At 43.0% G+C, this 13,828-nt stretch overlaps 1 protein-coding gene across 2 annotated transcripts; it reads right to left on the bottom strand.

Moving 5' to 3' along the window:
* Positions 1–444: 444 nt before the first annotated feature.
* MMD (monocyte to macrophage differentiation associated) lies at positions 445–12,303 on the bottom strand. Of its 2 annotated transcripts, XM_053452716.1 has the most exons (7): positions 12,171–12,303; positions 6,429–6,510; positions 3,482–3,642; positions 3,080–3,154; positions 2,865–2,966; positions 2,168–2,237; positions 445–772 (listed from the first exon to the last, which is right to left on the bottom strand). In XM_053452716.1, exons 1-7 carry the CDS (start codon positions 12,293–12,295, stop codon positions 569–571), a joined length of 819 nt encoding a protein of 272 aa, XP_053308691.1. In that variant the 5' UTR covers positions 12,296–12,303; the 3' UTR covers positions 445–568. The 2 variants fall into 2 exon arrangements, with proteins under 2 accessions (XP_053308691.1, XP_053308692.1); XM_053452717.1 differs by lacking the exon at positions 2,168–2,237 and having other exon boundaries at positions 447–772.
* Positions 12,304–13,828: the final 1,525 nt, after the last annotated feature.

Below are 13,828 nucleotides of genomic sequence, written 5' to 3'. Positions count from 1 at the left end.
ATTCATTTTTTTGTAAAGAAATACGTCTTTGCTGTTTAAAAAATGTGATCAAAAAGTACAGATTAAAGAAAAAATCTCTCTGCTTTGTAAACATTAAGTAAGCCAATCGCAAGTGCTAACAAGAGCAGCTGCAATAATGGCGGAATGGGCCTTTCCATATATATATTATAAATATATATATCATATATATATATTATTTATATATATATATATATATATATATTATAATATATATATATTATATTATAAATATATATATATTTATTATAAATAAATTATATATATATATATATTTATATATATATAAATTTATAATAAATATAAATATATATATATTTATAATATAATATATATATATTTATAATATAATATATATATATTTATAATATAATATATATATATATAGTTAATATATATGGAAACGATACACATCTTGTTCACAGTTGTTGTTCATAAGGAACCAGATAAAGTCAGTGCATTTTTGTGTGTATCGTAAAATCCCCCCCCCCTCGCCTCGCCATACATTCCTTAAAGGATCAAGTAATACTGATAACCGCTAAAAGTTTTGTCATACGTGACGGATCATGTCGGCGGATGGACTCTTGTAAAGGTATTTCCAGATTGCGTAATAGTGCACGGCGGCGGCGAGGGCGACGAAGAGGTGCCATATGGCGTGAGCGAAAGGGATGATTCCGTCGCTCTTGAAGAATACGACCCCCAGGCAGTAGATGAGACCTCCCCACGCCAGTTCTTGCAAGCCCTCCGTGTTATTCTGCGGGGCGAAGAATACCAAAGAATAAATTCAAAGACAAAGAAAGAGCTTAGTTAACAAAATAGTCAACATCTTCTAAAGCTACTTTGTAAACAAAATAAAATAAAAAATAAAATAAAATAAAGTGTTTTTGAAGCAGAAAAAGATGTATTTAAATTTTCAGTTCAGAGAAACTTTTTTTGAAGGTGGAGGCGTTAATTTTTTATTTATTTTAAATAAATATATTTTTTTGTAAGTTGTTATTTTCCAGACTGTTAATTTAAACTCTAATAATAGCATCTAATAAAAATTCTAATATTAAATTAAAAAAATAATTGAAGGAGTTTAAAAATTTACAGGGGTCTGGTTCAGTATTTAGAAAATATGACATTTCTGCTTGGTGCACAAGAATAAGATTTTTATTTTATTTTAATGCTTGATTTATTTCTCGATAATTATCTTTAATTGTTTTTATTATTTTCTTTTTTTTTTTTTTTAAAGACAAATATTTTTCATTTCATTTTAATTATCCGGTTTGTAAATACACATTTATTTCTCTAAATAGATTTTTACTATTTTTACATTGCATTTTAAGGCACCCACATTAATAATAACTATGTGAAAGTTACTTCAGCTGCTTATGTCATCAGGTTAATTTTTTTTTATAATACCCCCCCCAAAAAAAATGTAAAAAATAAATAAATAATAAATCTACTGTTTTTAGCAGCTTTTTGCGACACATTTGTCCCGGAATTTTTTTTCGTATTGGTTTAAAAAAATATATAACTTTAAAAAAAAACATTAAAAAAAACGGTGTAGATTATTATATTTAATAGAATTTTTTTATTGTTTTTTTTTTTATTTCAGTAGCAGATGGCTCGGTATTGAGACAGATGGCAGATTCCCAGTATAATCCACACGACAAGCACTTTGGTAAATCCAGTATTTTATTGCCAGCCATGTAGCAAATCATTTATAATTTTGACTTCCTCCCCCCTCCCTATTTATACATAAAGAGTGCCTGCTGACCCAAAACCAATAAGATTAATTAAAGCCTATTACAGGGTTAGATAGAAACTGGAGGACAATTATTATATCACAGAGAGGGCGTATCTAATTTTAAATATTACATATGGTAGTAAAATAGCGCGGATAACAAATAGTAACGGGAATAAAGAAAATGATCAATTATTATGAAATATATATTATAATGAATAATAAATATTATTATTAATTATAATTATATTATATTATTATAATTAATTATATCAATGGTAATTTTGGTAAAAAAAAAAAATAGATATTAATCTTAATGCAGGAAATACAGGGAATGGTATAGATTTACATTTTATTTAAAAATATACTTATTGACAAATGAATAAATAATAGTTTCATCCACGAACAGGCGTTCCTTACCATGGATGTCACTACTAAGGCAGGTGAAAATCCCATTGCTAAGTAGAAGAGGAGTTCAACAATCTTATACCTAAAAGGAATAAATAGGTTCTTAATGGCTCAAAATGCCCCAAAAAAATAATAATGATGTAACGGGACGGACGTCTCTCTCTCCGTCGTCTTGCCACGTAATTTAAATACATCTTGTGCATGCGCAGAAAGCCGGCTCGGAACGTGCAAAGAACAATGAGAATTATTCGGTGGTCGGAGCTCTCGTGAACTCAAACTATACATCGCATTCTATCCTACAACGTACATTCACAGGTTCTACACAGAGGCACCGTGGGGCGAAGGGTTAATACCGCTATGTTTAAGACAGGGAGATTTAAATAGATTTTTGGGGATAAAAAAAATCTATTTTTTTTACCCTTTTCTTGTGCAATGTATAGATACATAATGTGCTTGCAAGCCAGGCGAGGTCAGTACGTATTGTACAGCGCTATGGACTATGATGGTGCTATGTAGCTCAATAAATCTACCAGGCTTTTGCCTGAAACAAGGTGAGATCACGTATGTATCATATTAAGAGCTACACGCACTGATCTCTCTTATCCTAAGCAAACTATATATATATATATTAAAAACTAGCATTTTCCGGTCATAAAAAAACTGTAAAATGCATAAAAAAAGAAAATATTTATTCTCATTTATTACATACTTTTCATGGTACAAAAACACGTAAATTGTTCCCCCTGCCGCCATCAGCCATATGAACCAACGCATGTGAGAAGCCAAGGGACCCAGTTCGCGCAGGTTTAACCTGTGAAGAACAGCAGAATAAATTCATTTTTATTTTATTATTATTATAATTTTTTTAATAAATGAAGTTAAATGAGAAAAGAATATCAGAGATCGTCTCTAGCGATCACCCACCATGGCGCGTAGGACGCCGCTATGAAAAAGTAGATCACCATTCGGTCGCACATGTGGAAGCAGTGCTCCACCGTCCTGAAAAACACAAAAAAAAGAGGTAAAGTGACCCGAAACGCCCCGTACCTGAGACAGCTCTCAATAAATAACGGAGAGAAAGCGTCACCCTGCGGGAATATACAGACGCGGCGGATCGACGAGGGACATGATTCGCTGAACCGGCCGATCATTTCTCACATTTTATTCGGATTAAATGATAGGTTGAAAAGCCTTGTTGCCATAGCAGCGTAAAATAGTTTTATATATATATATATATATATATATATATATACTATTGTATAATAATATTTCCATAAAGCCGTTTCTATACTCAACGCCAGGGTTCGGGATCATCGCCATCCGTACCGTAGGTGACTCTTTTTCCAGGTTACTATATGAAATACGGTGGACACTATAAAAAGAGTGCACAGGCCGAAGCCGTAGATCCAAGCGGTTATGCTTTCCCATCGGTCGTCGGACAGGCGGTGCAGCAGAGCACTCCCCACGATGGCAGGAACGATGAGGAACTAAAAAATAAATAAATAAGAGGAATTTAAAATAAATAATAATAATAATAATAATAATAAAGCAGCATTCCCGAGCATTCTGTCTGTCTAGAATGTGCGTGGTTAGCGGACCCACATCGTAGACAGATTCCAGATTTATATCTGTACGGGTACCACGTATGTCACATAGTGACCTGGGTAGAGAATTCAAAACTTTCCATGGAACTCTCAAACACGAACATTCTAAAAAAGTAAAACCTCTTTAAATTACATTATTTATAATACATTTTGCCTTTAAATTGGCACAGCATTCATAAAATAAATAAAACGTCATTCCTGGACACGTTCCAACTCTTTTATGTTATTTATTTCCTTCTTGAATGCGGAGGGACATTCTCACAGAGACTTCTTGGGCTCCTATCAGGTTTCTATAGCAACGGAACCATCGGCAGGATAATCCAGCTTTTTTTTATAGAACCATTGGTGCTGTGGGAACGTCCAAAGCGATGAATAAACCTCAATAGGAAACTTTTTAGTATGCCGCCCCAAGCCTGGCCGACCGCAGTGCGAACAGACCCCCCACCGGCTGGCCAACCCAACCAATGCAGATGGTCTTCACTGCCGTCTCAACTACCTCCAAGGCTTCAAAATGAGGACAAGAATGGGAAAATGGACAAAGTGCGGCGAACGGTCAATAGGGAATGTTTGCATATCAAAGGCCGGCCCGGGAACATCACGAAACTGGAATGTTTTGGAATTCAGCTCAAAAAAGGGCCTTTTTGTATTGATGTTGGCACGGAGGTGGCCCTCTAAACAAAAAAAAGGGACAAGGTGACCCTAATCTGGGTCGTCACGGAGTATTGTCGGGGCATCTGTACTCCGCGAGCTCCGTTACGCAACCTGGTTGGGTCATAGCTCCGATTTCTGGGGATACTGAAAGGCTTGGTCTTGTTAACTTGATGTCCTCCAAAAAGTAACAGGGTCAAAATACACGAGAACTTCCCAGGGCCGGCCCTTTGGACTCCCTGGGCATGATTGCCTATTTAACAAAAATACCCAACGATCCAGCATTGTCTGGGTTTTATTTTCCCAACCAATCGAGGAAGCCCCATTAAGATCAAAAGTAATTTGAACTCAACCTTGTAATGCTCAGAAAAACCGGAATTAAGTTAAGTTGAGTTAAGAGCCCACATTGGAGCTCCTCGTCAGACACTTTTTGGAACCTCACCTTTCTAGAATTGTTATGTGAACTTCAATGGCAGAACATAGAAGGGGAGGAAAAAACTGGCTAAATACGACTTGTGAAAGAGATCGAGCGTGAAATTTAGTACATTAAATCTGATCGGTGGCGCCACCTGTGAAGGTCCCGTTGGCCTAACCATAAAAATTCTCGGTCAATGTATTCATGTTGAGGGTTGGCATCATGGGACGTGGAAGCCATTTATAAGAAACGTTCCGACTCGCAAAGGGTTACAGAGTGAAAGGCTCCCCGACGTCCCGCGGCCAGACACACGTTATTTACCAAAGGGGCCGAAGCCAAATGGACGGGCGCAATAATCAGGGTTAACACTCGGCTACGGTTTGAATTCCAGCGCGCACTTCAGATGAGTCACCGGCTCTTAATCCGCAGAACAAAGTCTCGGTCACGCCACGTTATAAAACGCTTCTTTCCTTGTTCCTTCGGCTCGCGATACGCAACGATGTTTGGAATTAGTAAGACCTTCAAAACTCAAAATATTAACTGCAAACCTCAAATATTTTTTGTCTGTCCCGCCATATATATTAATATAAACAATGACTGTTGTTTTGGTCCCCAAATCATGGATTTTTTCTATTTTTTTAACTGAATTTAATGCCTGTTTTTAATTCAGACAATAAACTACAGCTCCTAGAAAAGAGGGGCATCAGGGGAGGAAAGAGGGGCGTCAGGAGAGGAAAGAGGGGCATCAGGGGAGGAAAGACGGGCGTCAGGAGAGGAAAGAGGGGCGTCAGGAGAGGAAAGAGGGGCATCAGGAGAGGAAAGAGGGGCATCAGGAGAGGAAAGAGGGGCATCAGGAGAGGAAAGAGGGGCGTCAGGAGAGGAAAGAGGGGCATCAGGAGAGGAAAGAGGGGCATCAGGAGAGGAAAGAGGGGCATCAGGAGAGGAGAGGCATCAGGGGAGGAAAGAGGGGCATCAGGGGAGGAAAGAGGGGCATCAGGGGAGGAAAGAGGGGCATCAGGGGGGAGGGGCAAATGGGTTTGGGGCCCAAAGAGGAACTAAAAAAGGACACTTGTCAGGTATGAAAGTAAATGATTATTACTAAGCGCAGGGCGGGGAGAGGCTAACTCATTAAAGAGTTAAAAACAATTGCAGTTTAAACCTTAAATAATTGGGAGGTTTGGGAAACGATATTTTGTTGTTTTTATTGAGGAGCGACACCCACCAGCTTTCTCGTTCGGCCTCAAATCCTGAATATTTACCCCGGTTTCCTTCATTTTGCAACTGTCTCCACGGGCCTACGAGACCCACCCGGTGACAGCTGTCGGCCACATCCCAAACAAATGTCGCTCGTTGGTTTGATTTAAATCCGAGCAGAGGAACTAGATGTGTGGAAGTAAGCATGCGCGTGTGGGCACTCCCAACTCGCTCACGGGGATTGAGAGCACATTGGGCCTTCAATTGCCACCGGTCGATAGCGGGAAATTTGTATTTGTGGTCTTCTCCCAACCCACTGGAGGTGGGTAGAGTAAGGAATGTACAGGTCAATCACAAGAGGTCTGCTGGAGGAAGCTGTATGGAGCGAGGGAAGCGGCATGCGAGTACTTACTGCATGAGTGTAACAGTTAGCAGCGTGTTCGTAGCATGTTGGTTTGTAGCGACTGTTTGCCGGGGCTCTGTGGTTCATGAACCTGTCAAAATAAAAACAGGAAACAATTAAATATTGGCGTCCGCCGAGGTCACCACGTTGCAGGACGGCTTCCGGGCTTTAGCTGTAGAGAAAGATACTTTTTCTTTTTGCCTCAGAATCCGTTCAAATAAAGCCACAGAAAGCCCGCCACGTTCCCACGGGGGGAGTATTTATAGCTGACCCGGGTCAGCGTTCTAATCTGGAATGTTAATATTAATTTTTAGAACTTTCTGGGCTGGATCTCCCGTAAAGCGCACGGGACGCCCACGCAGTTATCGGAAGGGCGTGTTAGGCAGCGAGAGGGCGTGGCTGAGGGCCGGTACCCGCCAGGTGAAACCCATGGATGTGACCATTTATGATGCCAAGATTCCCCCAGCCTGTCTTTACGGGTTGGAATCTCACACCACCTGGATACCACCTGGATACCACCTGGATACGCCCCAAAAACTGGCTGGATTTAAGCAGATCGAGTCTCAAATTTTAACAACCGATGCTTCTGAAACTAAAAAAAAAACCCAGTTCAAATAAACCTCAAAACCAGGAAAAAAAATTGTCGCTTTGTTCGGTTAACCGGTTCTAATTTTTTTCTCCCCGTTTCTAGGTATGTGAACGGTAAAAAGTGGTATCTGTGCATGAAAGTGCTCATAAAACCATACCCCCCCTCCCCCACTTCTTTTTGGGTATAATACAATAACTATAATTTAACCCTATAGTCTCTGCATTTTATATATGGCGGTACTGCGTTAGGTTGAGAGGACGCGTAGCGTTAAACAGACCGAGCGCTGCTTATTTTAAAAAGAGACAGCAGGTTTGGGAGCGAGACGGATCGCGTAAACACCAAATCGCTCGCGGGTCGCCCCGGGTGGAAAATCCGTGACGGCGCCGGCGGCCGGGAGAATGCGCATGCCTTCCCTGGAAATAAGGCAGATAATGCGCCTCTTTTTCCTTATATGCCCAACGGCGAGGCTTGCAGGCTGCGTACCAACCAGCGACTGAGCCCGCAGCCAACGGGGGGGAATAATTACCCCCCCTCCGGGAATCCCGGGGTATACAGAACCAGGCTACAGGCTGGATAAGAGTGATAGGGGCAGCACATCCTCAAACACTGGATGTGGTACACCGCTGCGGAATATGATGGCGATATATATATATATATATATATATAATAAAAATAAATAATAATAGTAATTAAAGGAACGGTGATGTGTTTGATTTCTTTTTTTTTGTTATTTGACATATTTTACATTTTTTGGAGTTTATTTTTGGCTCGGGGTGGGGGATGTTTCACGTTACAGTAAAGCGGCTGCCGGAACAGGACTTTTACAACAGGAAGGGTTTTGTAATCATAAAAAAAAAGACGAAACGCCAGAAATATGCAAATGCTCAGATTACAGCCGATGACTTCGTAGGGGAAGAAGCGTGATGAATGGATGTGGCTCTGCAGGAATGTACGCTAAACGGCTGACGCCGCTCACTGGGCTATATGGGGAGGAAAAAAAAAAAATCCGGCTTGAACCTGAGAGATCAATATAATAAAACATATATTTAGGTGCCGGCAGTAAAAGACTGGGGATACGGCTGAGGCCGGTGGGAGTCTTAGTTAAATGGATTACCGGCTGCTTTACCCTGGTATAGAGACCGGTACTGAGAGGGTGGTAGATAGGTGGAACAGCCTCCCAGCAGAGGTGGTAGAGGGTAATACAGTGAGGGTATTAAACATGCATGGGATAGACATACGGCTCCTGAATCTAAGACGAGACCAACGACTGATTAAGGTTGGAGTCGTTAGAGCAGGGAGTTATCCCGACAGCCGTGGAGAGAGATCAGGAAAGTTTACAAAGGATTCTGGGTGGCCGATCCCCTGGGACGGGGCAGACAGGGCTTTGCCGACGCTCCTCTTTAAACTGGATGAGAAAAATATTTGTAAATGTTGTACTGAAAATGTTTACATTAACGCGCAAAACAACATCAGAAAGTTTACTGAGAAGACTCGTCGGCGTAAACAGGATTGTGACATCGTTTCCAGCGCCGCCGCATTCATCAGCGTGTTTGTGCGATACTTCTGCCGGCTGCAGGATGTCTCTTTTTTTTTTTTGTCTTGAAATTATTTTGGGGACTAATTAAAAACACACAATCTGCCGGCAGATCGGCCCCATCCGGCCCCCGTCTAGTCACCCGTTTCTCCTGCTGTAAAGACTCAAACCTTAATCAGTCGTTGGTCTCGTCTTAGATTCAGGAGCCGTATGTCTATCCCATGCATGTTTAATACCCTCGCTGTATTACCCTCTACCACTTCTGCTGGGAGGCTGTTCCACTCATCTACCACCCTCTCAGTAAAGTAAAACCTAAATGAAAACCCAGGGGCCCTTATACCGCTTTTTTAATGGTGCCAGTCCCAGAAGAGACGCAGATTTTTGGTTATTTGCCCAAAAATTATTAACCAGGATTACACAGAGCACCAAATTTAACCCCTCGAGTCCTGAAGGGGGAGCAACACTGACTAGTTATGCATTGCACGGCCCTCCTGCTCCTGAAAGGGTTAAAGGGATAGCAGCCTCCGTATTTTTTTCTTTAGTGTCAGACCGCTCATTCATTTACTTCCCACTACAGGTTAAGTAGATGAATGCCGAGTATCTGCGCACGTTCAGGAGGCCAGCGTACAGCCGATGTCTCTGTCATACAGCATTGCGCAGCGCAATATGCAAACTAACAGCAATCAATTCATTTGCATATGGAGCTACATGATGATGTCATCAGCGAGGAGGACTGCAATGATAATGAATGTTTGCATAATATGCAAACGCTACATTCGATACAATGAAGACTTTCAAATGTAGTAAAAAAAGGGAATAATCAGAAGAACAAAATTGGTCTTTTTTACCCCCAAATTCTAACCCCTCCCTCTGGTTCCCGATCAAAACGAAGCAGAAGGAGAATAAAATGATATTAAACAGTTACAATGTTACCCAAAAAGACTGGGGAATAAAAAAATATATTTTGCCTTCAAATAAAATAAATTCAATAAAATGCAATATTTTTTTTCCCCCCTGAATTGCGAAAAGCGGGGGAGAGAAGCCAGGCAGCGAAATCCGAGGTTTGAGCGACGATCCAACTGTGCCAAAGGTGACTTGAGGTTGGTCAGGTCCCCGGAGATGTCTGCGAACGCGGCCCCAGACGCATGCCACGGCTTATCTCATCCGCTTTCTGGAATCGCATGTAGGAGTGCGCGAGCCTGCGCGCCGGACCGTACGGGGACAGGCTCCGCATCACGGCCAATCAGCGGCAAGGTCTCTATGCCATGCACGCGCTTAAAGGGTTAACGCCATCAGAATCATTATCGAAAGTACATCCGACCGGCTGCATGTTATCGAACCCAAAATAGCGTCTACGGAATGTGCTTACAAACATACAGATGGAGTTACACGCTTTCTGTGCGTCCATGGCACATGCACACGTAACTATGGGGACATAGCCATGTACGGAGACAGTGGTAGATAAGTGGAGCAGCCTCCCAGAGGTGGTAGAGGTTAATCCAGTGAGGGGATTTAAACATGCATGATTAAGCTTTGAGGTCCTTCAGCTGGTAGACAACCCAGAAGAACGGCCAGGCCATAGGGCTCTCACGGGCAGTGGAATTCAGAGCGTGGACACCGGGCCACCAAACATCTCCCAAACCAAAGCGTCCTCCTCTGCCGGAACCTAATACACGTCACACGAAGACAGGCCGAGCCTTAGAAACCACTAGATTATTTTGGGAAACCGAAATATCTCACATGCTTCATAAGAGCTTCGGGACACAAGAGAGTTACTGAACCAAAAAACATTCCAACTTCACGTTCTCCTGCTTCGTTTAAATTCCTCTCCAACCTCCCGTGAAGAAAGAAGTAAGGAAGAAGAACATCTCTTTTCTCAATCATATCACATAACAAGCAAAGCCCACCCTGATCTACCCAAATGTATCTTTCCCAACAAAATATGAAAGAACGTGGCCGCCGGCTGGCATCACATCTGTGGACTGACTGGAAACGTCCACTGGATGAGCGTCAAAGGCCATCTCCTTCAACTGTATCCACAAAAGCCACCGCGATATCTCAGAATTCTAAAGACGTCTCAAAAATAACCTCAGAACCTTCTTCTGGAGACGTTTACTGTCTTGTTAAGAAGTTTGGTCCTCGATTGCGATCGGGAACTTTGGGTTATACTTCCGGAGAAAGAATTAAAGTTCTAAAGCCACGTTCTCCAAGTTAATCAACACGTGAGAACCTTAGAGCAAACCGAGCATCATCAGCCGAGAATAAAGTCAGGACGTTCTACTGTCTGGGATTCTCAGAGGATGATACATTTTCTGAGGAAACCGTCTTAAGGAGGCCACAAGTTCCTCTAGGTTACATGTGATCTCAAACTCGGGGCGTGTTAAGACCAGGAATCCATAGGTGTCCAATAATTCAGAATTTGTTAGATCCCGTTGCCCAGCACTGTGAAGCTAGGGGTGAGAGTGAATGAGAAGAAGACAGAGTGCGTGGGGGGTCCTTTCTCTGCATGAGGATAGATAGAATTTAGGGGTTCTTCCATGGAACCTTTAGAAGACTCCAGTTCATTAAGTGGTGTTGATCACCGCTCTATTCTTACGGAAGAAATAGCAAATGGGATCATCTCACGGTGAAGGAACCAGAGGATGGAAAACATTCTGTATCCTCCTCCAACACATTGTCTCCTCCGAGTACTGGAGGAAGAAAGAAGGATCCAATTTACCACTAAGAGATCCAGTAAGGAGGATCCATTCTGCTATGAATCGACTTGGGGGGTGAAGCAGAAATGGGGAAACCAGTTCTTTGAACCAGTGACGGCCCCACTATGCCAGTGATGGAGAAATTTGTGACAATATTTACCTACACAGTAATTCATTAAATGGTGATGGGGTGTCCATTCCACCAATAATGAATGGAGGGGGGCCCTCAATATTGGGGATCTATTCAGGAAAACCCCTTCTCCCACTTGGGGATCTATTGACAAGTGAATGAATTCTTTCAATGAGTGATCTAGCAGGGGGGATCTGATTCGTCACTGTCATGCAGATCCAGAATCCTGGAGGATTCTGTAAGGCGATTCCATTATCTTGGTGATAAAATCATGCACGAGGAGACCTTTCTATCAGTCACTTCTCAGAATAAAGGATCCATTCTCTCAGTGGGAGATCCATTCTCCCAATAAGGTAACCACTGGAAATCTATTCTCCCAACAAGGGACCCATTGTCTCTGTGATATATCCGTTCTCCCTGTAAGTAACGCATTCTTTCAACAGGAGATCCACTCACCCAATAAGGAATCCATTCTTTAAAAGAGAGATACATTCTCTCAGCATGAGATGGGATCCAATCTCCTAATAAGGGATCTATTATTTCAATAAGAGATCCATTCTATCAGCAGGAGATGGGATCCATTCTCATATTAAGAGGGGGGGTCCCATTCTCTCTATAGGGGACCCATTCTAGCAGAGAGAGGATCCATCTCCCAGTGAGGGGATCCATTCTTCATATCATTGGATCCATTCATTCAGCTGCAGATTGATTCTCCCAGTAAGGGATCTATTCTCCCTGCGGGGTGCAGACAGGGGCACCGCCATCCTGCCCAATCAGATCCCGCCCCCTGCCCATCACTCACCGTTTGAAGTCCTTTGACACCATGGGTGCAGCCGGGGCCGGACTCTGAGTGCGAGGGAAGCGGAGCCCGCATCGGACACCGAGACGGCGGAGCCCCGAGCGCTCTGCTCTCTCACCGGGCAGCATGCCCCGCCCCCTCCTCAGCCCACCGTACCGTCACCGCAACACCCCCCGTGACGTCAGCAGCAAGCCCACCAACCACAGCGCGCACACGGCCGGCAGCCAGACTGACAGCCGGCATGCACCGCCCACCCACAATGCTAACCCCTTCGGTGCCAGAGGGCTGCTGTTTGGGATGGGCAGAGGTCTGATCACCAGACAATAGTCGCCGGAACACAGAGAGCACATGCGTGTAACATATCACGACATAGAGCACATGTATTTAACATATCAGGACATATAGCACATGCATGTAACATATCAGGACATATAGCACATGCATGTAACATATCAGGACATATAGCACATGCATGTAACATATCAGGCCGTGCAGCACATGTATGTAACATATCAGGACATAGAGAACATACATGCAACACATGTGTCATCACATACACCACATGCATGTGTCAGGTAATAGGGCGCGAACAGCAGCCCAGCATGCAGCATCATACAAAACACGCTAAAAAGACCCAGAAAACCACGCGTTTCTAGCATGTTGCAGAATACTGTTTTCAGAAGCAAAACATTTGTGTGTAACATTCACATACATCTTCATTTATTTGGAAAACATTGATACATGCGATACTATGTATCTACATGTTTGTTACATACACATGGCATAAAAGGGTTGGTCTAATAAAAAAGGGGATTACCACCAGCCCAAAAACTCATTTTTTAATGTCACTGGCCTAACCCAGCCATTTAGTTGCCGGATCCGACTCTCTCCTGTGATCAGTGCGTGATTCAGGTAACAGGTGGAAGATGGGTTAAAAGTACGCCGCGCTGTCACTGTCATAGATAATACATACAGAGTCCAAACGCCGGGGTCAGCCGAGGCAAAGCTGGGGGGTAGCAGGCAGGTGATCAGTCTGGTGGCACGTAGCAGGGATCTGATTGGAGGGGGATACTGTGTGGGTGCATAGAACCCCTCGGCAGATCGGCCCCATCCGGCCCCCCGTCTAGTCGCCCGTTTCTCCTACTGTAATGACTCAAACCTCCATCAGTCGTTGGTCTCGTCTTAGATTCAGGAGCCAGAAAGAAAGAGAGGCAACAGGAGAGAAAAGGAGGCATAGAGGAAGAAAGAGGGACATCTGGAGGAAAGGGGGATAGGGAAAGAAAGAGAGGCATAGGGGAGGAAAGAGGGGCATAGGGGAGGGAAGAGGGATGTATGGGAAGAAAGAGGGGCATCAGGGGAGGATAAGAGAGACACATGGTTTTGGGGACCAGAGAGGGGCTGGCCAAATTAAAGATGCAGTTCCACTGACGTAAATAAAACGCAGAAGATCTGTGATAATTTTTTTTTTTTTTAATAGTTATAAATGTTATAATGTTCTAAAAAATGCAAAATCCATTAGAGGAGGCGGAACGGAGCCCGGGTCATACTGGGACGTCGATCAGAACTCATGCGTCAGCATAGAAGGGGCATCGGCAGTAAGCGAGGGGGTTAACCGGCAGCTCGCGGTGATCTGCCACCGTAACATACTGCATTCATCCCGA

The sequence above is a fragment of the Spea bombifrons genome, chromosome 13 (assembly GCF_027358695.1).
Source record: "Spea bombifrons isolate aSpeBom1 chromosome 13, aSpeBom1.2.pri, whole genome shotgun sequence".
NCBI lineage: Eukaryota > Metazoa > Chordata > Amphibia > Anura > Pelobatidae > Spea > Spea bombifrons.
This window is presented reverse-complemented; position numbering and strand designations above follow the sequence as displayed.

Bases quoted from the DNA above. Each gene is read 5' to 3' on its own strand.
- MMD (XM_053452716.1), bottom strand. From the start codon at position 12,295: ATGCTGCCCGGTGAGAGAGCAGAGCGCTCGGGGCTCCGCCGTCTCGGT. The intron at 6,511-12,170 runs GTGAGTGATGGG...TTATTTTGACAG, and splicing joins GTGTCAAAGGACTTCAAACG to GTTCATGAACCACAGAGCCC. The intron at 2,967-3,079 runs GTGGGTGATCGC...TGTTCTTCACAG, and splicing joins GCGGCGTCCTACGCGCCATG to GTTAAACCTGCGCGAACTGG.